This window comes from Carya illinoinensis, chromosome 1 (assembly GCF_018687715.1).
Source record: "Carya illinoinensis cultivar Pawnee chromosome 1, C.illinoinensisPawnee_v1, whole genome shotgun sequence".
In the NCBI taxonomy this organism is placed as follows: domain Eukaryota; kingdom Viridiplantae; phylum Streptophyta; class Magnoliopsida; order Fagales; family Juglandaceae; genus Carya; species Carya illinoinensis.
The window spans coordinates 48,254,323-48,282,085 of NC_056752.1; the positions used below are offsets into that span (position 1 = coordinate 48,254,323).

The 27,763-nt window shown below is 37.1% G+C and overlaps 5 protein-coding genes across 5 annotated transcripts; 3 read left to right on the plus strand and 2 right to left on the minus strand.

Moving 5' to 3' along the window:
* Window positions 1-1,880: 1,880 nt before the first annotated feature.
* Window positions 1,881-5,871, plus strand: LOC122300672 (protein FAR1-RELATED SEQUENCE 5-like). Its single transcript, XM_043111492.1, has 2 exons — window positions 1,881-2,662; window positions 5,670-5,871. Exons 1-2 carry the CDS (start codon window positions 1,881-1,883, stop codon window positions 5,869-5,871), a joined length of 984 nt encoding a protein of 327 aa, XP_042967426.1.
* Window positions 5,872-6,166: 295 nt separating this feature from the next.
* On the plus strand, window positions 6,167-8,269 carry LOC122300682 (protein FAR1-RELATED SEQUENCE 1-like). Its single transcript, XM_043111503.1, has 4 exons — window positions 6,167-6,869; window positions 6,964-7,151; window positions 7,241-7,330; window positions 8,162-8,269. The coding sequence occupies exons 1-4, from the start codon at window positions 6,167-6,169 to the stop codon at window positions 8,267-8,269; spliced, it is 1,089 nt and encodes a 362-aa protein (XP_042967437.1).
* A 3,465-nt stretch (window positions 8,270-11,734) lies between these two features.
* Window positions 11,735-15,885, minus strand: LOC122279585 (D-3-phosphoglycerate dehydrogenase 2, chloroplastic-like). The gene is made up of 5 exons (XM_043090294.1): window positions 15,178-15,885; window positions 13,670-14,046; window positions 13,233-13,343; window positions 13,017-13,112; window positions 11,735-12,838 (listed from the first exon to the last, which is right to left on the minus strand). The coding sequence occupies exons 1-5, from the start codon at window positions 15,815-15,817 to the stop codon at window positions 12,167-12,169; spliced, it is 1,896 nt and encodes a 631-aa protein (XP_042946228.1). The 5' UTR covers window positions 15,818-15,885; the 3' UTR covers window positions 11,735-12,166.
* A 4,572-nt stretch (window positions 15,886-20,457) lies between these two features.
* LOC122300687 ((R)-mandelonitrile lyase-like) lies at window positions 20,458-23,020 on the minus strand. The gene is made up of 3 exons (XM_043111515.1): window positions 22,918-23,020; window positions 20,857-22,372; window positions 20,458-20,762 (listed from the first exon to the last, which is right to left on the minus strand). Exons 1-3 carry the CDS (start codon window positions 23,018-23,020, stop codon window positions 20,720-20,722), a joined length of 1,662 nt encoding a protein of 553 aa, XP_042967449.1. The 3' UTR covers window positions 20,458-20,719.
* Window positions 23,021-25,736: 2,716 nt separating this feature from the next.
* LOC122279607 (mitogen-activated protein kinase kinase 5-like) lies at window positions 25,737-27,391 on the plus strand. Its single transcript, XM_043090328.1, has one exon. It carries the CDS (start codon window positions 26,100-26,102, stop codon window positions 27,159-27,161), a length of 1,062 nt encoding a protein of 353 aa, XP_042946262.1. The 5' UTR covers window positions 25,737-26,099; the 3' UTR covers window positions 27,162-27,391.
* The last annotated feature ends 372 nt before the right edge of the window (window positions 27,392-27,763 follow it).

Below are 27,763 nucleotides of genomic sequence, written 5' to 3' on the forward strand. Positions count from 1 at the left end.
AAAAAAAACTGAATGAAAAAGCGGAAGAAATGATATTGAAACCATTTCATTCCTGCTTCTGATGTGCGTGTGCGAGGAGGAACCATTCTTGAAGATCGAGCGGGCTTGTTGGGTTCTTCCAGATCCACGCCGTTCTGCAGTTATACAATCGTTGGTGTAGTACGGAGTCGTTGGGTTGGGCATCCGGTTGGGTGGTTTGATTTCGGCCCGGTCTGCATTGTGTGGGTCAAGCCCGAGGGTCGTTTGGGTCAGCTTCGTGGGCCATAACCTCGGGTCAACTCGGTGGGCCAGCAGTTTGGGCCAGCAGTTCGAGCAGTTCGGGTCAGCGACGTGGGTGAGTGTCGTGGGTCGGTTCTGGTTTCGTGGGTCAGCTTCTGAGTTTACCCCGTCGGCACCACCACGGGCAGGTTCTAATTCTGTGAATGTAAACAAATGGTTTTTCTGCTTAAATAAACATGGGTCTTGAACTGGATTATAAGTTGTTTGATATATGAAAAACTCTGATTTGGCTCTGTTTCGTGGGATTTGCAGTGGATTGGTGTAACTATGGTTTTCACATGAGGATCAATATGTGTTGGTTGTTTACAGTTCTGGGTTGGTTTCGTGTAGCATTAGCATGAATTTGGCATATTTTGCATTTGATTGGATGAAATACCTGTGTAGCATTAGCATGAATTTCGTGTAGCTTGGTTTTCCCATGCATGTTGATACAATATAATATGACTGTTTACATAATTTACATTGATTATGGAAGGGAGGAGCTGTAATAATTTACATAAGCTCACTAGGTTGGAAAATCTGAAATGAAAAAGAAGCTTATTACTCTCTTAATTACATACATAATTTTGTTTATATAATTTTACAAGCATCCGATAATATTGGTTTGATTAATTTTCTTTTTTACGTTGCTTGATGAGTACAAATATAATTATGTGATTGATAACCTCCCAAATACAAATGCAAGTTAATCTAGATATATGCTGCCTACAAACAGGTTGTTGGCTAATGAATTTTTTATTTTTTAATTTATTATTAAATCAGTTGGATATTTTTAATTAGATACAGTTTTGTATTTTATTATTTGGTTTAATGAAGTTGTTATGCAACTCTTTGGTTAAGTTTGATTATGTTACTTGTTGTAAACCAAATTAGAAGAAACAATTGGATTAGTGATATATGGTGAAAATCTGAAAATTTTGGTTGGAAAGAAATGTGAAATATCAAGTAATGTGGATTTTGTATGGAAAGCATCTGCTTGGGTATCGAGTATGCGATTGAGGAAAAAAATGTGACAAATCGAGCGTTTCAACAAGTTAAACAGGATGGAGATTCATACGTCCTTTATAATTTAAAAGGGCTTCAATTCTTTTAAAATTGATTAGCTTCTTTGATAAAATATAAATTATATAATAAAATGTATATATTGAGATGTTAGAAGAATGTAGAAATCTGAATGATAAGCTCTTTAGATGGTAATTTCACAAAATATCAAAGCAAATGCAAGTACAAAAAGTGTAGGTAGCTAGAATTATTTCTATCGTGCTACTGCGAGTTGCACGTATCTAAATCAAATCAAATCAAATATATAATGGTTGAGTACAAGAAGTGTAGGTAGCTAGTTTTGGAGGTAATTTTGTAATAGTTTCGAAATTTAAACTATTATTACTCAATAGTTAGATTATAAAGATGCAAATCCCTCCAAAAGAATTCATCAATTTTATCATGGATGTTTTTTAATGGGACCCAAGCAGGTTATTTTGAAACTATTTATCATGCCATTCCTATAAACTCTTTTAATTTTTTTCCTTTTTAATTTCTTATGCGATTACCAATTGCCTTTTCATGTGTGTTAATAATATAGTTATCAACTTGTACAGGCCATGGGTGGTGAAGAAGAACACGCATCTCCCTTGACAGATTGTTTAGACACTGAAGAGCAATGCACTTCTGCAAGAGTTGATGATGAAGATCTGTTGGATAGACTAGATGAACTGGAAACAGCTGCTGGCACTCCATCTACACCACATGTGTTGCCATCTTCGGATTGTAATGATATCATTGAGGAGCCAAAGCCGGGGATGGAGTTCAATTCATTGGAAGATTTGATGGTCTATTATAAGCAGTATGCTAAAAATTGCGGGTTTGGGGTGATGACACAAAGGAGTGAGAGGTCAGATGATCAATGTGTCAGATATGTCACCCTCGGTTGTGCACGGGGAGGGAAGGCTCGGATTAAGAGTTCCAATATCACCAACCCACGTCCGACGGGAAAGACGGGCTGTAAGGCAAGGATTAATGCCTTAAGAGTCGAGGGAAAGATGCGGTTGACAACAGTGAATAACTCACATAATCATGTAATTAGCCCTCAGAAATCCCGCTTCTTTCGATGTAACAGAGAAGTGAATGAGACTGTTAAAAGGGTCCTTGAGACAAACGACTTAGCTGGTATTCAGCTGAACAAGAGTTACGGATCTCTTGTAGTTGGAGCAGGTGGCTTCGAGAACCTGCCATTTTCGGAAAAGGATTGTCAGAATTACATCGACAAAGCCCGCCATCTACGACTTGATGCAGGTGGTGTTGGAGCACTTCTTGATTATTTTATGATGATGCAGTACAAGAATAACGGTTTTTTTGCATTGATGGATTTAGACGATGATGGGAGGTTAAAAAATATTTTTTGGGCAGATCCACATAGTCGGGCTGCGTATAAGTATTTTGTAGGGGTGGGCAGCGGGGCCCCATTGCCCACTACCCCGCCCCGTTCGGCCCACCCCCGCATAGGGCGGGGCGGGTCATCCACACCGTCAGGGCCGGGCCGGGGCCCCCCGGCCAGGAAAGGCTAACCCCAGCGGAAGCGGGGGACGGGGACGGACCCCCCCCGGTCCGTTTTTCCCCCGCCCCGCCCCGCATCATATATAATATATTATATATATATATAAGTTTAAGTATAACTTAAGTGAAACGGCGCCGTTTTGCCTTTTACCCTTAACACCCCCCCCGGGCGTTCGAAACCCAAAAACTTCTTCAAACCCTTCTCCCGACTCCCTCCCCTCCCCTCCCCTCCGAAACCCCCAATCCCCTCCCCTCCGAGCCTAAGTCGCCGTGCCGCACGCCGTCCCTCCTCCCTCTGCCACGCCGGACGCATGCCGAACGCACACCGGACGCACGGTATTATTTTCTTAATTTTTCTCCGTTAAATTATATATATATATTTTTTTTTTTAGTTTTGATCGGAGATTGGAGGAAGGATGGGGTTGAATCGGAGATGGAGGATGGGATTTGTGGATTGTGTGCTGTGGATTCGTTGATTTGTCAAATTGTGTGATTGTTTCGGATTTCTTGCATTTTGGATGTTTCGGATTGCCCATTTTTGTTGTAAATTTCATTGAAATCTTAACCCCTAAATTGATTTAGGGGTTTCATGATTGAAACCCCTAAATCAATTTAGGGGTTAGGGTTTCGGATTGGGACCCTAAATTAAATTAGGGTTCCAATCTGAAACCCTAATTTTTTTTTAGGGGTTTCAACCTAAATCAATTTAGGGTTTCGGATTGGGGTTCCAATCCCCAATCCGAAACCCTAATTTTTTTTAGGGGTTTCAACCTAAATCAATTTAGGGTTTCGGATTGGGGTTCCAATCCCCAATCCGAAACCCTAATTTTTTTTTAGGGGTTTCAACCTAAATCAATTTAGGGTTTCAGATTGGGGTTCCAATCCCCAATCCGAAACCCTAATTCTTTTTTAGAGGTTTCAACCTAAATCAATTTAGGGTTTCGGATTGGAGAAATTCAAAGTTGCTGCAAAGGCTACGGGCATAACATCGAAGAATGGTCTTTGTACTGATGTTCCTACCAGATGGAACTCAACCTTCTTGATGTTGGAGGCGGCCCAGGAATATAAGGCAGCCTTTCAATTATTGGGTGATGAAGACATCCAATATGTCAAATACTTTGATGAGCACGGGGGATCACAAAAGCCTAATGATGATGATTGGGTGGTAGTTTCTACTTTCGTTGATTTTCTTGGATTATTTTATGATGTTACGTTGAATATATTTAGTTCTTTGTACCCTACATCCCATGAGTTTTGTCAACAAATATGTAGGGTAAAAGAAGAATTAGAAGATATGTGTAGGGGTTCCAATGAAAGGATGAGGGGGATGGCAGTGACCATGATGCTAAAATATGACAAGTATTGAGGAGATTTGACTAGAATGAATATTTTCTTATATGTGGCTGTTATTCTTGATCCCCGTCTGAAAGTTTCAGGCTTGTTATATGGGTTGAGACTTGTTCACGATCAGGTATGGACTGACATTATTGGTGAATTGGCTCGAGATACCTTGAAAAAATTGTTTGACGAGTTTATGGCAATTAAGGGTGGTACTACATTGAAGACACATACACCGACCCCAACTCCTTCTACAAACACCGTGACCGGGCCTCCTACAAAGAAGCGCAGAATGTCGTGGACTAAGACCCTCGCACAGAATCCCACACTAGTCCATCAATCTACGGAGGTCGTTTCTAAGTTAGACAACTATTTGTTAGCGGATATGGTCCAAGATGATGATGATCATTTCAATATATTAGGATGGTGGAAGAATGCCTCAAAGAAATATCCCATCATTTTTGAGATTGCCCGCTGTATTTTGGCCATCCCTATTAGCACCGTTGCCTCAGAGTCAGCCTTTAGTACCGGAGGTCGTATATTGGATCATTTCCGTAGTTCATTGTCTCCTACAACTGTAGAGGCATTGATATGCACATAGAGTTGGACGATAGGAAAGGATATTCATGTTCCGGATATTTTAGATTTTAAGGAGACCAATGAGGGTGGTGATCAGCCTGGATTTGGACCACCTGGTAATTATTTTTTATTTTATTATTTTATTATTTTAATTTTTTTATATTCATTTCCATTTCATCGTTATTAATTTTAATATTAATTTTTGTAGTAACACATGAGACGTCTAGCACCTCTGCAACATAAAAATGTGCTCAAGCCCGGGCCGCTCCAACTGTCACACCCCTTGACTCAAAGACAAGCCACAGTTGACAAGTCTCTTTAGAATGATCAATTTTTATTGATTTGTAAAAATTTTGTATTCAATAATTTGTAATGTTGATACAATGTCCTTTGGACACTTTTATATTTGTAATTTTGTAATTGTTTAGCCTTTCAATTTTGTAATAGTTTAGTTATTATTATTAGTTTATTACATATTAGACTCTTAGACATAACACTTTTTTTTTCTTTTAATCTGGGTTTTAAATTTTTTTTTTCTTTTTTACTTATAATTTTATGGACTGAAAAATGAAAATGGCCTACAAGATATTTTTGAGCCAAAAATACATACTTGTTGGTCATTTTGGCCCATTGCTGAGATTTATGGGTCCAAAATGACCCAGAAATTGCTTCTGGGCCATTTTCGGCCCAGAATGGGGGTGCGGGGGGCCGGACGAATTGCCCCCCACACCCGTACCCCGTCATGCGGGACGGGGTACCCCGCCCCCGCACACCGGAGGCGGGGGACGGGGGGGATTTTCCCCATCCGCCCCATGCGGGGGCGGGGGGCGGGGGGGCCTACCCCGCACCGTATGGTGCGGGTAGCACCCCTAGTATTTTGGTAATGTCGTCACATTCGACACCATGTACCTGACTAATAGGTATGGGATGCCGTTTGCACCATTTGTTGGTGTAAATCACCATGGGCAGTCGATTCTTTTGGGAGCTGGGTTGATTTCCAGTGAGGACACAGAGACGTTTACATGGCTGTTCCAAACTTGGTTGCAATGTATGGACGGAATAGCTCCAAAGGCTATTATTACTGATCAGGACAAAGCAATGAAAAATGCAAAATTGCGATAGTATTTCCAGAAACTCGACATCGATTTTGCTTATGGCATATACTCAAGAAAGTTCTCGAGAAGTTGGGTTCATATGCTGCGTACAAAAGTGGCCTGAAAACTGAGCTGATGAAATGTGTGTACGACACACAAACTATTGCCGAGTTTGAAAAAGGTTGGTCCCAGTTTATTAACACATACCACTTGATGAGAATGCTTGGTTGAAAAGTTTATACTTCGAGCGCGAGCATTGGGTACCAGTTTTCCTGAAAGAGCACTTTTGGGCTGGAATGAGTACAACCCAGCGGAGCGAGAGTATGAACGCCTTTTTTGACGGTTATGTCCATTCGAAGACAAATTTGAAGGAGTTTGTTGATCAGTTTGACAATACGTTGAAGAAGAAAATTGAAAATGAATGTCAGGCAGAATTCCACTCCTTTAGCGGCACCATTCCCTGCGTATCTAGATCCCCAATTGAGAAGAAATTTCAAGAGCTGTACACCAATGCCAAATTTAAAGAAGTTCAACAGCAAGTAATTGGTGTGCTTGATTTGGATCCAGCGCTACAGACATCGGATGGGGTAATGAAGAATTATTTGGTAGAAGATGAAGTTCGTATTCAGGAGTTCACAAAACAGGTTACATATGCAGTGGATTTTAATGTCGAGGCAGGAAATGCAAAGTGTTCATGTGGGTTATTTCAGATGAGAGGGATATTATGTAGGCACATTTTGGCTGTATTCAAATCAAACGGTATAAAATCATTGCCAGAAGGCTACATTTTAGAGCGATGGAGAAAGGACATCAAGAGGAGATACACATTAATTCGAAATAGCTACGATGCAGGGGATGAGAGGGCAAATGGTAATAGACATGCAATTCTATTGAATATGTGTTATGAGATGATCGACTATGTGGTAGAATCTAACGAGCAATTTGAAGATGCAAAGAAGAGGATACATGAGATGACTGGATTATATCGTCAGAACCATAACCCGTTATCTATGAACTCTGAAAAAGGTTCGAAGGTTAAATCCCATGTTTTATTTTTTCATGTATAATAATATCAATGGGAGGTTAAATAAGTTTTCTAAACTTATCTTTGCAACCACAGATTTAGAACCTGTTACGACATTGGATACAGCTGCTGCAGTTGGTAGTTCACAAGGAGTAAAGAGTCCAATTGTTGTCAGAGGGAAAGGGAGACCCCCATCTCTTAGAAGAGCATCAAAGATGGAGACAGATATGCGGAAGGTTAAAGCCAAACAGAAAAAAGCACAAGCAGGAGGAAAGCGCAAACAGGTGGATGTTTTAACCATTTTGTTGTTCATGTGTGTTAGATAAAGTCTCAATTATTTATAGTGAGTATTTAAACCTTACTTTATTGCTAGCGAGATGAGGGAGATATAGCTCCCATGGGCACGTGCAGGAATTTATTTGGAGCATCAGAAGTAGATATCACCAATTCCGGAGAAGGGCAGGTATCAGAAAGAGCACTTTGTATATATCATTTTATTTAATGGTTGGTTTTATTTAAAATTGTAAATAAATTATTGTTTTTCTATTAAAAGGTACTGGACAGCATTAGCGCCACGCAGTATTATCCCATGATTGGTACTCAAGAAAGTGTAAAATTTCTAAACTTTGCACATTTCAATTAGTCAACATCCCTTTCGAAGGCTAATGTGTGGATATCTATCAAAGGTTCAGATATATTTTGATTGGATGTCGCGGAGCGAGAGCACACTGGGTGGAGATGGAGCACAAGCATGGCAATACTAGTGGAAAATGGTTGAGAAATCGAGCGTGTTTTTTATTTACAATGATATAGGAAAAATGTAGGGAGAATTATTTTAGGTCAGATAAACTATTGGTTGCATCTAATATTACTATAAGTGTCAGTTTTTTGGAAAAATGTATATATTGGAAAAGGTTATTTTGGTAGTTGGTGTAATTATACCATGTGGATAGTTCATTTCCGTTTTTGATTTCCTTCGAAAATACTGGGTTGATTATACCATGGAAATTTGATGTAATTATGTATGTGGATAGAAGGAGGAGGCTATTGGGTTTACATAATTTTTGGATAGACGAGTAGTGAGTAATATTAATGGAAATTGTAACAGGTTATGGAATATTGTAATAGTTATTAATGGAAATTAGGCAGGAGGGGTAAGTTCGTATTTGGAGGGGGTATAAGTACCATATGTGTTTTTTATTTATAGAAATTATCATAATATTTATGGCTGTATTTATATTTGGCTAAACAGGTTATTTTTGGAAAAATGTATTATTTGGTCATCTACGTATAGGTTATGAAGAAGCTGGAGAAGGACAAGTTAGAAGCAGTTTGTGTTGGGGGTAAATTGCCTAAGATGGGTTCTCAAAAGTTAGAACAAGTTTGTGTTTCAAAAAATTAGTGGAGTTCATTTAGTCTTGATCGGGTATGGGGTAAATTGCACGTACAAGCCGAATTTCTGGAAAATTTAAGGCATACCTCATGACTGGATACACATTACTCGGGTTCCTGATTTCATATAAGTACCCCTTAACTAACCGCTGCAAAATGAATGGCCAACGTGGATAGGAAAAGTGATATTCATACAAAGCAATTTTGTTGTTTGTAAGAAAGGAAAATTGCAAAAAACAGATGCATTATAATTGTACTTGGGTACCAAATTTTCTACAACATCAAAGTGTCATTTTCTAATCAAAACAGATTTCTAAACAGCAGCAGTTATAATACATTTACTACTATATCGATAAATCGCAAAAAACCTCCAATATTCATAGTCAATACAACATTCAACACATTTACAACATTCAACACATTTACACCATTCAACACATTTACTACATTCAACTGAACCATCGATTTTGCAAAAAAGTACAGCGTCTTACATGAGTTGTAGACATGGCTGAGATACATTATAATTGGTTCCATACATCAAAAGTATACCAGAAACTATTACTAAAAATAACCATGTCAGTTTTAATACTTTGAAGACTCGGTTATACTTCTTCTCCAATGCTTTTACTTTGGATTCTTCGATGAGGAGCCGCTGATGAAGTACCCTCTCGTGCCTCCGTTCAGCTAACTCCAAGGTCAGCTTACAGCAACTGTTTTGCTCACTTTGAAGATCAATCCACTCAAAAAAGCCACATTGTTTATTCATCTTATAGTTTGGACAGTTGAAAAACCTTCGGCCAAAAGTATTTGCTTTTCCAGAAATCTGAAGCTTCGCTTGGGAGCCACAATAGCACAGTGGTCTCTCCAAACTTGACCCGGAATGAGAAGCAGAACCCATTTGCTATCATGATATAATCAGTAAATAGAGCCCCCACATCAGTATATATCAGAGAGTATATATATTATATATGTTTGAATTACAAAATCTTTTGTAAAAAAATACATGTAGAAAAAATACACAAAAAATACTACACTGCTAACAGTAACTCCTAGTGGGAGTTGGGAGTGGTGACCGTAACAGCTTCCATATATATATATATATATATAGAGAGAGAGAGAGAGAGAGAGAGAGAGAGAGAGAGAGAGAGAGAGAGAGAGAGAGAGGACCCTCCTTAGAAAATTAATTAGAGAAAAAAACCCTACATGCATGAGCTATCTTTTAAAATTTAAGCATATATGCCACCACATGATGAATGATGTGTAGGTCCTATTATGTGCCAATTTGATTGAACCGATCATGTGAAGCACATGAGTGTCTATTAATGGCATTTCTGTATTGACTTATTATCATGTGGATTTTGAACTTTTTCTAATTGAATTGCTAATATTATAACCCTTATTGATCATCTATTGATCATCAATATCATATAGTAATGGTCCATCGGCTTTGCTTCATATACAAATCATACTCATGCATACCACAACAAAAATGATTATTGATGATCAGAATAGATTTATTTTAGTAGAAATGATAATTTTCATTTGCAAATAACGTGTCAAATATAAGCATTTTTCTCATAGTAATAGTAAAATTAAACTAAAATTGTTCGAGACTGTATTATGAATCTGCTAGCTAGCTTACACCATGTACACCACACTTGGATGGATGTCTCAAAGATACATATATTGGAACAAATTAACAGATACCTAGCTTTAAGTCAAGCTTGCTATCTAAGAGAAGTCGGGTCCAAGGTTTCATTATTATGTTAATTTTAATAGATCATAAAAATCTTCCTCAAGAGATAGGACACAAGTTTCATATACAAGTCTTATCTAATTATTTTAATAATTATTTATTATTAGCTATAAGTGAGGATCATAACTAGCCATGACCTACTAGTTATATGGAAGGAATTATGGCTATTATACGTACATTCTTCACCTTTACATGGAACTTATAATATTGATGCAAAGTCCAACTTCCAAATATTCATTACAATAACATAATATGAAATGGTAATCTCGCAAATACACAAAATAATGAAATACAAAAAATCGCAACTATACAACAAATACAAAAATTACAAACATGCTAAAATATTAAAATATAACAATACCATAATGTAAAAATGAAATAATAATGTAAATGAAAAACCTGGAGAGGTGCGACTGATTACCAGTTTCGGGGGAGAGGGTTAGGGTTAGGGTTTCGGTGTGGGATGATGGGTACTGGTTAGGGTTCGGGTTAGATCTAGGGGGTTAGGGTTTCGGAAGGGGTTAGGATTTCGGAGGGATTTCGAAGGGAAGAGATTTCGATAGGAAGGGATTTCGAAAGGAAGGGATTTCGAAGGGAAGGGATTTCGATCGAACCAGAGAGAAAGGGGGGAAATTTGGGGGAAATCGCAGCAGAGCAGAGACGGAGGAGGGGGAGAACCAGAGAGAAAGGGGGGAAATTTGGGGGAAATCTGGAGGAAATCGAATTAGAGTAGATACGGAGGAGGGGGAGAAGGGTTTCGGAGGGGGGGAAATGTCGAAATGAGCAAAGAGGGAAGGGAGGGTTTCGAGCTTTCAGATCCACCGAAATGTCACCGTTTACTTTTAAGTGAAACGGTGCGTTTCGCAAAATATTAAAATAATCCACGTCGGCAAGCCGTTTGCAAGCCGTTTACATCACACGACTGCACTTAGACTTTTTCTTAAAGAATTAGCCCAGGCCATTCGATGCCTGTTAATAAATGAGTTCTGCGACTTTGCATATTTTTTATTTAATAAATTATTAATGTGATTAATTAAAATAATTATTTTATATTTAAAAATAATAATATAATCAATTACATTAATTAATAGAATATACTAAAAATAAACATAAAAATTAAGAAATACCATCAAACGACGATCTCATTGCACGGAATTACGTTGATCAATATTTAAAAATAAAAATTATAAATTTTCTTAACTCTGAAATGGCCAACAGCCTGATGGGAGTGATTCTAAATGAAAATTTTAAGTTCGAAATTTCTTATCCTTTCCTTTGTCTATATATATATATATATATATATATAAAACCTCTCAAATCCAAAATAAATTTTAATAAGAATTGTAAAACTGATTTTATATCTATATCCTGTTAATCTGTTATTAATTTTTAAACAATTCTATATACTATATTTATATCCTATTTGTATTTACTATAATTAGATGATATTGTCCGATGATCCAATAATTATAATTGGCTGATACTTACCCCTCTCGCTAAGCATGTAAAAAGAGAAATGATATTCGTAATTGTTGAATTTGTAAGCATCATGTAATTTTTGTAAAAAAAGTGCATAAAAAATAGACTTGATTAGAAAAAAATTAATTTTTTAATAATATATTCTATTTTTTTTAAATAATTATGTGTTTGCATACTTCGCAATTGTAGGTATTATTTCCGTAAAATATAGTTAGGAAAAAAATAGAAGAGGAAAGTAACTTTTACAGAAAGTGGGAAACATTACTTTCATTACAAGGAAGCTCATTGAACAGCTGAATCAGCCAGAATTACACACCACTGCACCAGTGAACCACTCTGACCACCACCCGCAAGTACATGGAGTAAAAGTTAAAACAGCAACAAAAATCACTCGAGAAGACGAAGAAAATATCACCACCAGACTATGAAAACAAATAAAACTACTAACGCCCATGCCCTCTAGTATATATAATATCAGCTTGCATGGTGACAGGATTTTATACAATCTAGGACTAAGCAGACTGCTGTATTTTGTAAAGCGGCCAGCTTTTATTTATTCTCATGTCCGCCACCATAAAGCCAATATGGGCATTCCTAAAGAAATGAAGTACTTGGCATTCTAACACGAGCGAGAATTTCATCTCTAGGTAAAGGATCTTCGATGATTTTCATCTACAGTTCGAGGAAGACGAACTCTTCGATTGCAGGCACCCCTCCTATTTTTTGAAGGGTCTCCTTATTTGGTTCTTCATCCACACCAATAGCCATAATGGCCTGTTTCCTGCGGTGAGTCCTTCCCACGCTCATGAAGCTCACATTCACATTGTGCTCACCTAGTATGTTTCCAACGTGGCCAATCATGCCGGGTTGATCCACCTGCCTGCATAAAATGAGGTTTCCCTCCAGGCTCACATCCACAGCAAAGGATCCCACACATGTCAGGTGGGGTTTTCCATATTTCACTTTTCCCTCAATGCTTATATCTCCACTATCTGAAACAGCACTTGCAAATTTAGAATCCACATTGGATATTTGCACCTGAATCGAGTCGACAGGGAACTCTGGAGATGAGTCAATGCCTATCCTTTCCTCACTTATGCGAAGACCTTTTTGTTTGGCAGTAAAATCTGCATTGACCAGGTTAACAAATGAGGCTGATATTGGCTCGATTATGCCTTTTGTGATCATAGCCCGGAGGAGTCTTGTGTCCAGGTCATCCTGGTCACGGGCAGATCTATAGACCACCCTTATATTTTTTATGCCGCTCCCTCCAGCCACCAACTGTACAGCTAGCCTTCCCAGCTTCTCAGCTAGCACGACATAAGGTGACAACTCTGACAGAACCTGAGAACACAAGCAATGTGTAAGCTACCTTCCCTTACTGAATTACGACACACACACACGCACATATATAGATTATATATATATATAGCATAATAGCAAGAGAGTTGTTCTGGTCCCGAACCCCCAACTGGTACTCAAAAACTATTGATTATCTCGCTTTGTATGGACAATTTTTTACCTCAGCGGGGACCATGGGAGCATTGACAGCAGTTGCAGAAAGCTCCCCTTTCAACGCTCCTACTACAGCCTCTGCTATTTCAATAGCCACACCTTCCTAAATGGATGGGACGGATGGTTTATTGGGTTAGAAAATATTAAGTATCTAAGAAAGCATAAATCAGAGAGAGTATGTGGATCAATAGATCATGAAAGGTGCTCGGAGACAAAAACATGCCTGTGCTTCCTTTGTGCTAGCTCCGAGGTGAGGTGTGACAGTGACATTCTCATGCTGCACTAACTTGCTTTCTTTGGGTGGAGGCTCCTCTGTGAAAACATCAAGTGCAGCCTGTTCCACGCAGTTATAGAACTCATTAAATTAGTAAAGGTAACCATTTTTTGGATATCCATCCGTACAACTATCATCAAGAACAAATACTGAGGCAAGAAAGATCATCCAATCAAATGATCAGCCCCAATCAAGCGTTTGAAATTCATCAGGGAAAATTTAGAAGCAGAGAAAATGTAGCAGTGGATGGATACAAGAAGCACAAGAAACCTTGAGACAAGATGATACTACTTAGATTAAGCTTATGTCACAGTCACTGATCATTATGCTTCTATGAATTTAGCATGACCATTTAGGTGTCTTCCACATGAATTGAAGAAGCATACCTGAGCAACAACGCCACTATCGAGGGCCCTAACTAATGCATCTTCATCAATAACTCCGCCCCTAGCAACATTGATGATTCGCACTCCTTTCTTCACCTTTGCAAATGTTTCATCATTGAATACCTTTGAAGTGGTAGGAGTGAGTGGCATGTGGAGAGAGATGAAATCCGCTGTGGAGACGGCCTGATCAAAAGATACCAACTCCACACCTAAAGCACGGGCTCTATCGGCTGGGGCATATGGATCATGCGCAATAACATGCATTCCCAAGCCTTTGGCACGCCTCGCAACTTCAGAACCAACTTTCCCAAAACCCATAATTGCTAAAGTCTTTCCAACCACAGAGACGCCAACATACTTGCTACGTTGCCATTTTCCTGAAAAATCAACTTGAAGCTTAGCCTTCTCCACCTAATTTATCTTACGGCAATAACAAAGCAACATCCAAGGAAGTTGGCAATGCATCCTAAGATTTTATCTTGAAATTTCATTCAATAACTAAGTTGTTTTCTCAATAATCATTTTCTTCATAATTCCTTCGATTAAGATTACGAAGCACCTTTTCCTATTCTGCTCTTTCTTATTCTTATTGTTTTTTTTACCAGACGATCAAGCAAGACTCACAACTACTAGCAAGTAATAACTGCACGTTAACAGGTAGTTACTCTGATTTTTCAATAAATAATGGACAAGTTTTAGTCTAGACAATGAAAAACGCTTATGGATCAGATCCCCATTAATACTGACAACATCTTTTTTTTTGTTTGGGTCAGCTTTAAAATATTTATATTGTATGCTGTTGCCATGGGTAGGATGTGTTCAGGGGCAGAACCAACAAAAAAATGTAATTTGGGGACGGCAAAACTATAAAAAAAGTTTGATATGGGCATGTACTTGGGTTCACCCCTGCTGCTGAGTGCTGCGACTGAACTTATTAATGTGGCGTACCAAACAAGGTATTCACATTTATACTTGGAAAGCAACACATCACCTAAAATATCTAATACCAGCAACCCAATATTAAATATGGTTGAAAGCTACAAAAGCGGAAATTCGACCCCTCCGCCTGTTCAACTTGAATGTCATGTCCCCCGCACTCTGCAAACACAGACTTGTAACGCATGAAAAATCCAGATCAATCATCTCATATCTAGACACAAACATGAAGGCTTTGGTGAATCCATTTTTCAGGTCAATTATTTCACATATACAACCAAAAAAACCCCGTATCAACTTGAGTATAAACTTAGATTTCATTCTAACGCTAGTTATGAACAGATCTAAGATAATTAATGAAGAAATGAGCAATTAATTGATTTAAGGATCCGTTTCTTACTCGGAAAGTACGAAGAAGAAAGAAATTACCGACAAAGAGTTTGTCCTTCTTGAGGCAGTACATTGTTGAAAATTCTAAACTTTCATTTTCTTCTCTTTTTCCTCGTAACTTCTAGGATTTGAAAAACAGAATAAAAAACACGCGCGCACACACATCACACATGAGGACGTACCAGCCTTGACAGATGCATCGGCCTGCGCGACATTCCTAGCCATAGCAGTGAGCAAAGCAATCCCATGCTCGGCTGCGGCCACCGTATTGGCTGTCGGCGCATTAACGACAAGACAACCGAACTCCGTGGCGGCTTGCAGATCTACATTGTCAATGCCCACCCCAGCACGCCCCACCACCTTCAGCCGCCCTTTCGCTTCCTCGAACACCTGCCTGGTCACCTTGGTACCGCTCCTCACAATCAGCGCGTCGCATGACGAGATCTTGGAGGAAAGATCATCGGGCGAGAGATCGTACAAACATTCTACGTTGCCAAAACTACGTAACACTTCCAGACCCGCTTCTCCGAGTTTCTCGGAGACCAAGATTGTTGGTCTTGGATTTGAGCTTCCAGAGTCGAGATCTTGTGGGTAGTTGAGGACCGAGGTTTCGGTTGATGTTACCGTCTTTAGGACGTTGCTGACAGCAAAGGAAGCACTGCAACGAGAATGAGATGGAGAATGCGACAGTTTTAAGGAGACGGGCGTGGAGGTGGTGTGATGGAGGAACGAGAGAAGAGAGGATGATTTGGGAGAAGATTTCGAGCAAGGAGAGGAGGTGAAGGGAGGAGAGAAGACGAGTTTGGTAGAAGAAGAAGCCATGGGTGATTGGTTGCTTCAGGTTCCTTGTTTTTCTGGTTCTGATGTCCGTATGTCGTGTATGTGGGGGTGCGTCCGGGGGTCTTTATATAGAAGCCACGACCTTTGACCGCCAAATTTGGGAAATTAGCAACACGATGACGCGATGCACGCTCCATTGTTAAATTTTTAATTTTATTTATAATTTAATTACCTATAATTGTTTAGATATTATTTTATTTAATTATTAATTTTAATTAAAAGAAATAAATACAAAATATTATAGATAAAATAAAGTAAAATGAGAGTGTTGAACAAAGCAGTAACTAACAAAAATTACAAAAGAGGAACAATGAAATGGTAATAAAGGATATCAGTAATAAAATAATTTTATTGTCACGTATCATCTATATGTTATAATTTAATTTAGAAAATATATAAATTAAATTATATCACGTAAATAATATGTATATATTTTATAATAATATTTCTCTTAATAATACTTAATTATAATAGATGGTTTAACTAATATATCAATATCACATAGTATTAATAAAAAATTATCTGTATACGTTGTTTTAACTCCATTGGTGTCATTCTTTCATTTATTTAAGAAACAAGTTGAGCTCAAACCTCTGTTAAAAAATTCTTATTAAAAATAATTTAAATTTTAAGCAACAAATCGCAAGGTGACACGTGGATTAAAAAAGGCGCAAAATGGAAGACGGAGAAAATATGGATTATGCATCTTAAAAGTCTTTGTCTTACTCGGGAAGGAGAAAGAAAGTTTGAGTTTCCATGAAATTTCTTATTTTTGAATAAATAACTCATTCAGATGGAGCTTTTGTCAAACTAGATAAAACATTAGGCATTGTTGGATTAGATAGATAAGATCATAAGAGATAGAATAAATAGTAATGAGATAATCTATAAATAATAGTGAAATAATTTGAATTAATATGTTTAATAGAATTTTAAAAAATAAGAGAGGAAAAGTTAAATAAAAATATTATAAAATTAAAATATTGTTAAAATATAATTTTTTAATATAATTTTTGTTTTATGATTTATAAATATTGAATTACTTTTTATGTTTTGTCTGTAAGTTTTAAAAATTTGTAATGATTAGATAAAAAAATTAAAAATTTATAAATTTAAAAATTTAAAAATATTTGTATTTGAACTATATTTAGATATTGAGATCATCTATAAAACCAAACTCGAGTTAAATTTTTCTACATTTTTTAATTATAATTAATTATAGTGGTTGGGCAAAAATGACTTCCACTACTCTTCCCGAAGTGCACGACAGATATAGATTTTTTGGTTTTAATGGATAGATACATTTGAAGATTGTCAAAACTTTATTTTACACCCCGATAAGTCATTGATTTTCAACATTCAAGTTACGAAGAATCTATGAGTTTTTGCAGCCCATGTTTGAACAGTCTTTTTTTAAAAAAATGATTATTAATATATATGATTGTTAAGAATATAATATAAATAATTAAATTCATCAGCTTAATCTTTTTAAAATAAATAGTAATTTCACAAGATAACATAACATGGGTCATGAGTTAAAATCCTGATTCTACTTAATTAATCATTTTGAAAAAAAAAACGAGACCTATCATTAAAAAATAATCTTATCATATGAGTCATATATTTAACTATTTTTTTTTAAATGAGTACATATAATTTGCATATTTTATAACTGTATCTAACATAATTTTAATATAAATAATTAAATATATATATTTTTATCATATAAAATTTTTGAAATAAGTGATGATTTGATCATATTTAAGATGTAGGATAAATGATAGTAATGTAATTATCCAATTTAATTATTTCTCAGCACGATTGTTTCCAAGTAATAATTAAGGAAACGGAGATTTATAGGCTAAGATAAAGTAATAACAAAGCAAAGGAAAATAAAAGACGCCATTGGTATTTGGGGTCCACGGTGGGCCTTTTGATTGCTCTTGTTGATGGTACCATTATTCTCGTTCAAATCATTATTGTTTTTTAAAGTTTCAAAATATGAGTACGTGCAATTTGTAAACTTTAAAATTATATTTAAATATTATTTATTTAATAAAAACATATTATTTTTAAAAAAATCTAATTATAAGTGATTCTATATATTAATACATGTACTCGTATAATATAATTAGTTTAAAATAGAGTTTATTAAAAATAATATCAATTTAAATTTTAAATATAAAAATATATAAATTAATATTCAGATTCGCTTATACGTATTAAATCTCTAAATGGAATATGCAGATTGGAACTTATTATAATGATCAGATCTCAATATTAATGAATTGAAAACGTGTTGACCTTTGGTAGCATAACGATAGATAATTAGAGTTATAGTCGAGTTTTTGTTTTTCTTTCTGTTATATTTTCCGGTGGAACCGGGATATCTGGCCTTGGCCATGTGCACGTACGGAATCGGGATCCAGATCCATGTTGCACCTTTCGCTTTCCTACCACTTGCACCGTCTTTTTGTGGGCCCGTCCTTGAATATTCGACTGCAAAGCTATTATTACATTCAAAGGAAAAGCTATTATTGCTTTTTTCTAAGTAGTATTTATAGTTTTATTTATAAGAAATTATCTTTTAATAATAAATTTTATTTTTTTAAAACGATTAGGTAATATTTATATATTTCATAATTATACATAAAATTACTTTAAATAATGATAGACTCTACAACTCGTATTATCGAAATATGGGGTACATGTACTAGACGATGTAATTGAGATCGAGCGGATCTTAATAGCCAGAACATATAGCATGCGGAGGATCCAACTTTATTGTTGAATGAGAAATAATTGCTGAATAAAGTAGAGAGAGCTCACATCAACTACAACGTATTGGCCACAAAAATAAGCTCTCATTGGTACAATGGGGTCGTGAATGATGAAAAATTAAAATTGGAATCTTTTCGAAATGTGTTTTATATGGAATTGATATACATGTTGATTAGTGAATTTAGACGGAAAGCCGAGCAAGGACAAGAGCTACCTACTTCACAACCCAATATGCCCTCAAAGAGCAAAGAAAGAGAAAAGTCCCGAGACGCTGCGTCAAAGTAACAAACCCGCCTAACACTCCAATAAGTCAAAGAAAAAATATAGTTACAAGTATAATTATGTATTAATCTGTACATTAATATGATATAATTAGTCAAAAAGTAGATTTTATTGAAAACAATATTAATTTAAATTTTAAATATGAATGAATCAGTATTGATACACAAATTAGTACGCGATTGTGCTTGTATATAGCAAAATTCTTAATCAAATAACTGTACATTTGAAATTGGGGTGAAAAGTATTACTTTCAATTTAAGGATTATAGTTTAAAATTTAATACATTAAATTGTATTATTAAAAATTTATTTATTTTTGAGGTCTATATGTTTAAAACACTTTTAAACATATTAGATTTATTTAAAAATAAATTAAAAAATCACTTTTTAAAATAGAAACAACATATCTTGGATAAAAATCAAATATTATATTAAAATAATAACAAAAATAATGTAATAGATTTTTCAGTAATTATAATGAAAAATAAAATCTTTTCAACGATGCATAAGTAATAGGAGAATAATTAAAAATATTGATAAGTAAAATCTTGAATAGATTATACGAGAATAATGAAAAATATAGATGAATAAAGTTATCATTATGTTAAAATGATATGGTCATTTTGTAATATACATAGCACGGTAAAATGTGGATTACTTTTTCAAACACTTTTGACAAAAAGCATCCCTTGATGCTTTTGTTGAGGGATGCTTTTGTTGAAACGTAGTTTTTTTTTTTTTTAGTTTAGAAGTACTTTGATGTAAAACTATTAAATGGATAAATTTTGTTATTTAAGTACTTTAGACCGTTCTATCGTACTTTTTAGATCTCTCATCGTAATCACAAACAGATCCTAAATAAATAAAAATAAAACTAAAAGCAGTAAAGATAGTTGAAGTGCTTTATCTGTTGAAAAGAAAAAATATATTTCTATTTTATAATAAAAATAATTTTATAAAATTAATTATAAAATATATTTTAATAAAAATAAAATCGATAGTATATATCCAAAAACATGCTAGTGCTTTCTATACAAGAAAGAATTTCTTTATTTCCTTCGACTTTGGAGGACATTATATTGAGTGCATATTTCAATTTTTAAATAGATTATATTATTTTATTTCGATTCATGTTTGAAGGAGAATATTCGAGTAATTCCAACTCTTATTATTATATCATTAGTGACCTATATTTTTTAATTAATGTTATTTTTTAATTATTTTTTTGTTATCATGTAATATTAATTGATTAGAGATTATTTATTATATTTTTTTGTGAATTTATTATTTAAAGTTAAATTATAAAATTAAATTATGAAATAATAAGAAAATAGATGAGGAGTTAGTTTTTTTTTTTTGGTATTCGTCCACAATTCATTTCGCATATTAAATAAAGTACTGCCGCAGCTGCGTGCTGATTGTTTACTCAAGTCAACAAAGGCTGATTTTCCGGGCCCATACAGGCGGATTGAATTGATTCTTGTGCAACTCAAGAGTGAACTATGAACAGAAAGGAAAATGAAAATATTTGTCCATGAACATCTTGTTTCAATGGGCATCTCTAACTCTTCCCTGTACTAACATTCTAGCTACATCCATGGATCAATCCCAATTGTGGAATCTCTCATCTAGCAACATGAACTCGACAGCCGAAAGCAATCTGAATTAGCACATACAGTATACATTCTTCTCGCATGCCATGCCACAGAATTCTCTGCGACAGAATTCTCGTTCCATACAGTTTTGTTTGAATGAACAAATGAACAAACCACTACTCCGAATATTTACCCCTCACAAAAGTAAAACCCAACTAATTGTCCTTTCATCCTCTCGTTCGCTCTTCGATCAACTTCAGTCCAACATATCTGCCAAAAGAAACCAACTAATTTTACGTCAACCTTTTCACAAATTAAGCATTTTCCTTGTCAATAACAACCAAGTTTACAACATTTCACTTACCTTCCAAGCATCAGTACAGTGGCCTGAGGATTTGTCCCTGGCGAAACTCCAAACGTCGACCCATCAACAACTCGGAGTGCATCAACGCCAATGACCCGGAAGTCAGCATCAACCACCTTCCCCACGACGCAGCCCCCGTGGTAGTGCCATATGGTACTAACTGTCCGGCGACAGAAATCTTCCATCATACGTCTGTTGGATTGATCAACAGGCAATGCAGGTCCCACGAACCTAAAATCACGACCACCGAACAAGTTCCTAAACTTGAAATTCTCCAAGGACCTGCTCCTGAGCACAGCTCCAATCTTGCGTGTGCCATTCACGCAGCGTTCAAGATCAACTGGGTTGTTCAAGTAATTGAATCGAACAATTGGGTTTAACCTCACATCTATTGAGGCTAGTCTCAATGTTCCACTCGAAAGTGGCCCAACAATCTTTTCCATGAGAGTAGCCACAGTGAGATACAGAGGGGCGGATGGTGTCCGAATGAATATGGAGCGAGCGGGGGATGCAAAAGGGATGACATTGGAAGCTGCTTCGATGTAAGCCCCCGATTCAGTGATGCCGACGACCTGTATCAGTGAGTGCTCCAGTGGAGTTGGGGCCACAATGGAGATACCATTTCTGGGGTTATCGTAAAGGTACTGCCCAACATAGGGAAGATGACGAGCCACAGGGATTCCCCAAGACGATAGATAAGGCCGCGGACCAATGCCACTCAACAGCAGGAGCTGTGGGCTTCCAATGGCACCGCCAGAAAGGATCACCTCGCCATGTCTGCTCAATATCGCATGGTGATACCTCCCGACGTGATCACGATAAACAACTCCGATTGCTGATAGCCTTGAACGCGTGTGCGCTGAAGATGAGGCCAGTAGTATTCTTTCCACAGTTGCGTACACGGCCACCTGAATATTGGATGGTCTTGCGTACCTCAGGAGATCAGCGGCAGTGTGTCTCCTCCCGGTTCTATCAAAAGTTGAACCGCCAATCTTGGTTCCCACCAAGTGATCTAAACTAAACCCGTTATAGGGATCAACACCAGCTTCCAATAACCCGTCTCGAATTGCCGATTGCCAATTCTTGAGCTCTGGCCTAAACACAATTGCCCTCTCAACCCACTCATAGGACTCGTTCACCACTTTAAGATCCCAATGGACACCCGATTTCTGATAAAACTCTTGATCTGCTCTGCTATAGAACCCTGCATTTATCGCACTGCTGCCACCAAGAACGCGTCCTCGGGCATTGAGTACTCCTTCTTCAGATGTGAAGGCTTGGGCAGGAGAGTCGAATGCATTGTCTTCCATGAGTGTGTTAAAGAAACCTTCTTGGTTCATCAAATTGGGCCTTCCATGGGCAACACCGCCTCGCTCGAGCACTAGTACTTTATACGACTGAGATAGTGTTGCAGCCAATGGGCATCCGGCAGTGCCTCCCCCAACGATGATGTAATCATAGTAGTCTTCGGATGGGAGTTCGGTAGCATTGAACACAAACTTGAGGTAACTTGGGTCTGCACGAAAATTGGAGACAGAAATCGTGGTTAGGCCTAGTTCGATTAATATTAACTCCCACCCTTTTCTTGCACTTTCTCAGCCACTAAACGCAAAGAATGAATGATGGAGAAAATATCTGGGTTTTCAAGGATGCGATGTAGAGACATGTGGTTTACGTGTGATAGCATGGAAAGACAAAGTACTATTAGGTTACACTTGCACAGAGAACTTGAATGAGGCAAGAGGAAAATTTCCATGGTTAACCAAATAGTGGCATTAGGTTCAGTTGATTACAGAATTTCAATTTCTTTCCCTTTCATGCACTTTCTCGGCAGCCGACTTAAGAAACAAATAGACTTTCTCAAAGGATGAGATATGAAAACTGAAGAATAAACAGGACAGCCGTCTGTATGGTTGCCGAGAAAACTGAAGAATAAGGTATGAAAACCCAATTTTGGGTCTGTCGCATCACGCATGCATTTTCTCCATCTTTTCCGATATCTCTCAGAATCCAAACGAAAAAAAAAACCAGAAAATTATATTGAGGGAGAACAAGAGTAACCTTGGCCAGGCGGTTGTAGTGGTGGTCTAGCAAAAGCAACAACTGCACCAAAGAACATCAAGAGCGCAAAGTACCGTAGCCCAAAGCAAATGGGTCTCGCCATTGTTGTGTTTTCTTCTTGTTTCTTGAAGGAGAGGGAATTTTCCTTGTGTTTCTTGTGAAGCGCGAGAGAAAGAGAGGAAGGACCTGTAGAAGTGGTATAAAGGATTGGCGAAAAATTTCGGTTTAAAATGCAGTTAGATACCGTTAGACGTCTGACGTCATAGAGTAGGGCAAGAATCCTCTACGTCAAGGCCTGATGGGGGGCTTGCAAATTCATCCACCCCAATTAGAAATTCTGGGCCTACTTGATGGCTCAATAAGAAGTATTTTGGGGCCAGGTTGGACTGGTTTGAAGGAGTGGCCAGCCCACAGTCATAGAACAAAAAGAACATATTCTTTCTCAGATATTGAGTCCAAAACTCTCTTCATTTGACTCTTCATAAGGTTGATAAGAGATCACCTTGATATTGAGACTACGTTTAGATATTAAATTGAGTTGAATTTCTTATTAATAGTACTGAGTTTAGTAAGTGAAGTGAGTTATATTAAGATAAGTTTAATACTATCTATAAAAAATTAAAAAAAAAATTATAAATTTTATGTATAGAGATGTGTTGAATTAAAAAATAAAAAAATATAAATAAAAATGAATTTAATAATTTAAAAATGAGATATTTAAATATTAAATTTAACTTAAAATTAAAATTTAAAATTTAAGTGAAATAGATATTTGAAGGGCAAAAGTTGATGATGGGGAAGGGGCAATAATTGTGCAAAAGAATGTGATGTGGTGTGAAAGGCGGTGAAAGAGATGAATATTTGCAGTTTTATTGAATATATCTAAATTTTGTGTATTTTTTTTATTTTTATTTTTATTTTTGGGTGCTGTTATCTCTATTGATAAAAGTTGTCGAGCTTTTGTCTCGATAATATTAAAGTATTTTGGTTTATATATTTAAAAAAAAGTACAAAAAAATACAATACTAAATAATAAATACAAATGCTAAAAAAAACACATTTTAGTAAGGAAAATCGGTAGGTGAGTATCATTTTCTTTCTCTTTATAAAAGTAGATAAATTTAAAATCTACTTAAGAAGTTATTTCTTTTAAAGAGAATATTCAAAACTTGCATATTCTAAAACTTATCTAGCTTTATTCATAAATAAACTGATATCTTTTAAAGATTTTAATAGAAGAATAATGTTAGGGACAAATCCTAAATATATAAGTCTTGCATCAATTTTTCTATAAAAAAGTGAATTTTTAACTAGAGTCTAATTTTTTTTTTAAAAACCTTCGCGGGTTGTAGATTTAAATACCATTTGGATTGAGAAATACATTCAATTCATCTCATTTCATAATTATAGAAATTTTAAATTTTCATACAAAATATAATAAATAATTCAATTTTCTCAAATCCTAATTCAACTTTTGAAGGTTGTTTAGATAATGATATGAGATAAGATGATTTTATATGAAAGTTGAATAAAATATTATTATTATTTTAAAAATAAAAAAATTGAATTGAGATTTGAAAATAATTAATTAATTATTATATTTTATATAAAAACTTAAAAAATTATAAAGAGAAGAAGATACGAGAATTTCAATCCAAACTGTCATTTAGAATTGAAAAACACTTTAGATAGAAAATGATTCCACAAAGAAATCTCACACATTGAGAGTATGCTGTGTGTTCCCCAATTTGTTTCCTCTTCCTTTCTCTACTCCCCAATTTATTTTTTCTCCCCCTCATCTTGTGCCCTATTTCCTGCACCGACCATGAAGGCCACTGTTGCTCTCCATGCATTGTGCTCTGGGGCATTGTTCAGGAAATAGAAAACACTGGCACCTTTGCTGCGCCTCGGCGCAACTGGGTCGATGAGTAATGGCTACTGCTTGCGCCCGTGCAGTATCCTATGGCCAGGTAGCCAAGCAGTCAAGGACATGATCGTCTTTGCCATGGCCAGACAGTTTTGCTGTCGCATGCTCGTTGTCGCACGCTCCACAGCCTGTTATGCCCTGTTGTTGCCTCTCTCCAATCTCTCTTTCTCTCTCATCACTCTCTCTCACTTCTGTGCCCATTCGCTCAGATTGATGGTAATGTTGTCACACCGCTGCAATTTGCTGTTGCATGCTCACCATCGTCGATCAACAACTCTATCGTGTCCTACTCTGTGGCATGGTCTTTGTTGGTGGTCGGTGGAGAGAATGGGAAGAGGGAAAAACATAAAGAGAAAAAGAAAGAGAGAAAAAAAATATTATATATTGTTAATTTAACACGTCAGTATATAAAATTCCTCTATAGAATCTTCTGTGTCCCTCTAGAATATATATACTTCGTTGACAGAAATACATAAGCGTAGGGGGCAAGGCTTTGGACCCAAGCCCAACCCAACCTAGCATTACTACGTGAAGGATTAGTGCAATTTTGACAATGCCTTGGGAATGATTAGCGAGTTGTTGTCAATCACTGCGTATCTAATAGGCTTAAATTAATATTTTTAAGATATATAAGAAGGGGCCCACTCCAATCTGATTGGCGTATGAGTGATACTCGCTGAAAAAGGCGCGTGAAACTCTGCGCCCCTTTCAAAATCTCGATTCCCTCTTTCGATGGCAACATCTCTCACCTCAATCCTGGCTTTCTTTGATTAGAATATTATTACAAAATAAAAATATATATATATACACTTTTAATCTTTAAAGAAAAGAGAAAAAAAGAATATATATATATTTTTTTTTTTATAAGAGTTGATAATTGGATTTTTCATTCTCATTTTTTACATATCCAAACACACTCGCAACACATATTCTCACTTTCCTTTTTCTGATTCTCTTCTTTTTCTTCTTCCCTCTCTTCCCAGAACCTTCTCTCTCTCTCAAAGTCTCCCTCTCTCTTTTCTTCTCTCCCTCCATGAATTGTTTACAACGAATCAAACAACCCAGCTGGTTGTTCTTGGTCCTCCTGCTCTAGAACGATAAGAAGAAGAAGAAGGACGACAACAAACCCATTAGATTCTGTTCTTTACGAGTAGTTGCTCTTCCTATTTGTATTGAGATTCCGTTCTATTCAATTGAACTAAAAGAAGAAATCGCTGAAAAGGAAATTGACGTGCCAGACGACTACGGCATAACCATGAAACCGGTTCAACCCCCACTGGCAGCGGGCAGCAATAGAGGGCTAGGGGCTCGTAGGCGGCAGGACCTAACCCTACCTCTCCCACAGCGAGACGCATCTCTAGCCGTCCCTCTCCCTCTTCCCCCATCCTCCGCCCCAAACTCTTCCTCATCCTCCGCTTCCTCGTCCAGTAATCCCAACGGCCGCAACGCGATCAACTTCTCCGAGCTCGAGCGAGCCAACCGTATAGGGAGCGGCAGCGGAGGCACCGTATACAAGGTGATCCACCGCCCCACGGGTCGCCTCTATGCCCTCAAGGTCATCTACGGCACCCACGACGACTCAGTGCGCCGCCAGATCTGCCGCGAGATCGAGATCCTCCGTGACGTCGACAACCCCAACGTCGTCAAGTGCCATGACATGTTTGACCACAACGGCGAGATCCAGGTCCTCCTCGAATTCATGGACGGCGGCTCCCTCGAGGGGAAACACATCCCTCACGAACCCGACCTCGCTGATCATGCCCGCCAGATCCTCTCCGGGCTCGCCTACTTACACCGCCGCCACATCGTCCATCGCGACATCAAGCCCTCCAATCTCCTCATCAACTCCCGAAACCAGGTCAAGATCGCTGATTTCGGAGTCGGCAGGATTCTTGAGCAGACCATGGACCCCTGCAACTCCTCTGTGGGCACCATTGCGTACATGAGCCCCGAGAGGATTAACACGGATCTAAACCACGGTAAATACGATGGCTACGCCGGTGATATATGGAGCTTGGGGGTGAGCATCCTGGAATTCTATGTGGGTAGATTCCCCTTCGCGGTGGAGAGGCAGGGCGATTGGGCCAGCTTGATGGTCGCCATTTGTATGTCCCAACCACCAGTGGCCCCGCCCACCGCTTCCGGAGATTTTCGGCACTTCATTGCCTGTTGTTTGCAGAGGGAGCCGAGTCGCCGCTGGAACGCCTTGCAGTTGTTGAAACATCCTTTCATTTTGAGCAATACTCACACCCAGAGCCAGGTTCATGGGAATCTCCATCAACTTTTACCTCCTCCTCCACGCTCGCTTTCTTCCTAGTCTTTTTCTTTCTTCTTTCATATGTTTTTCTTTTCTTTTCTTTTCCCCTTCAAGAATGATGATGATGATTTCGTGTAATTTTGATAAGATGGGTAAGTTTGATTTTTAGGGGCAGAAATTTTGGGGGGAGAACTGGATATGTTTCTAGTTTCAGTCAAGCAATCTCAATCTCGATCGTGATCATTTGTCTTCGATAACGTTTGCTTGAAAAGAAAAATCTTCATCTCTAACGGAGCCCAAGTTTTTATCGCTTTTTTTTAAGCCTTTCTATTATACTCATATTGTTGGTGGTGTAAGAATTGGTTAAAGGGGATGTTGGGTATTTGGAGGGTTGCTGAATTTTTTCCATTTTCGGTTAAGATTATTGTTTGCGTTTTTTTCTTGAGAAGTATCTTTCTTTTCTTTTCTTTTTTAATATTTCTGGGCATGTTTTTGTAAGTATCATGGGTGAAGCTTTTAGCTTTTCTTTCAACTAATATGTAGATTAGATTTTCTTTTGTGATATATTAAAGCATGAATCCCTCTTTTGTTTACCATTATGGTTGAGAAGTGAGAACAGAGAAAAAGGCAAAGGTGTTCTCTCTCTCAGAGTCTCACACACC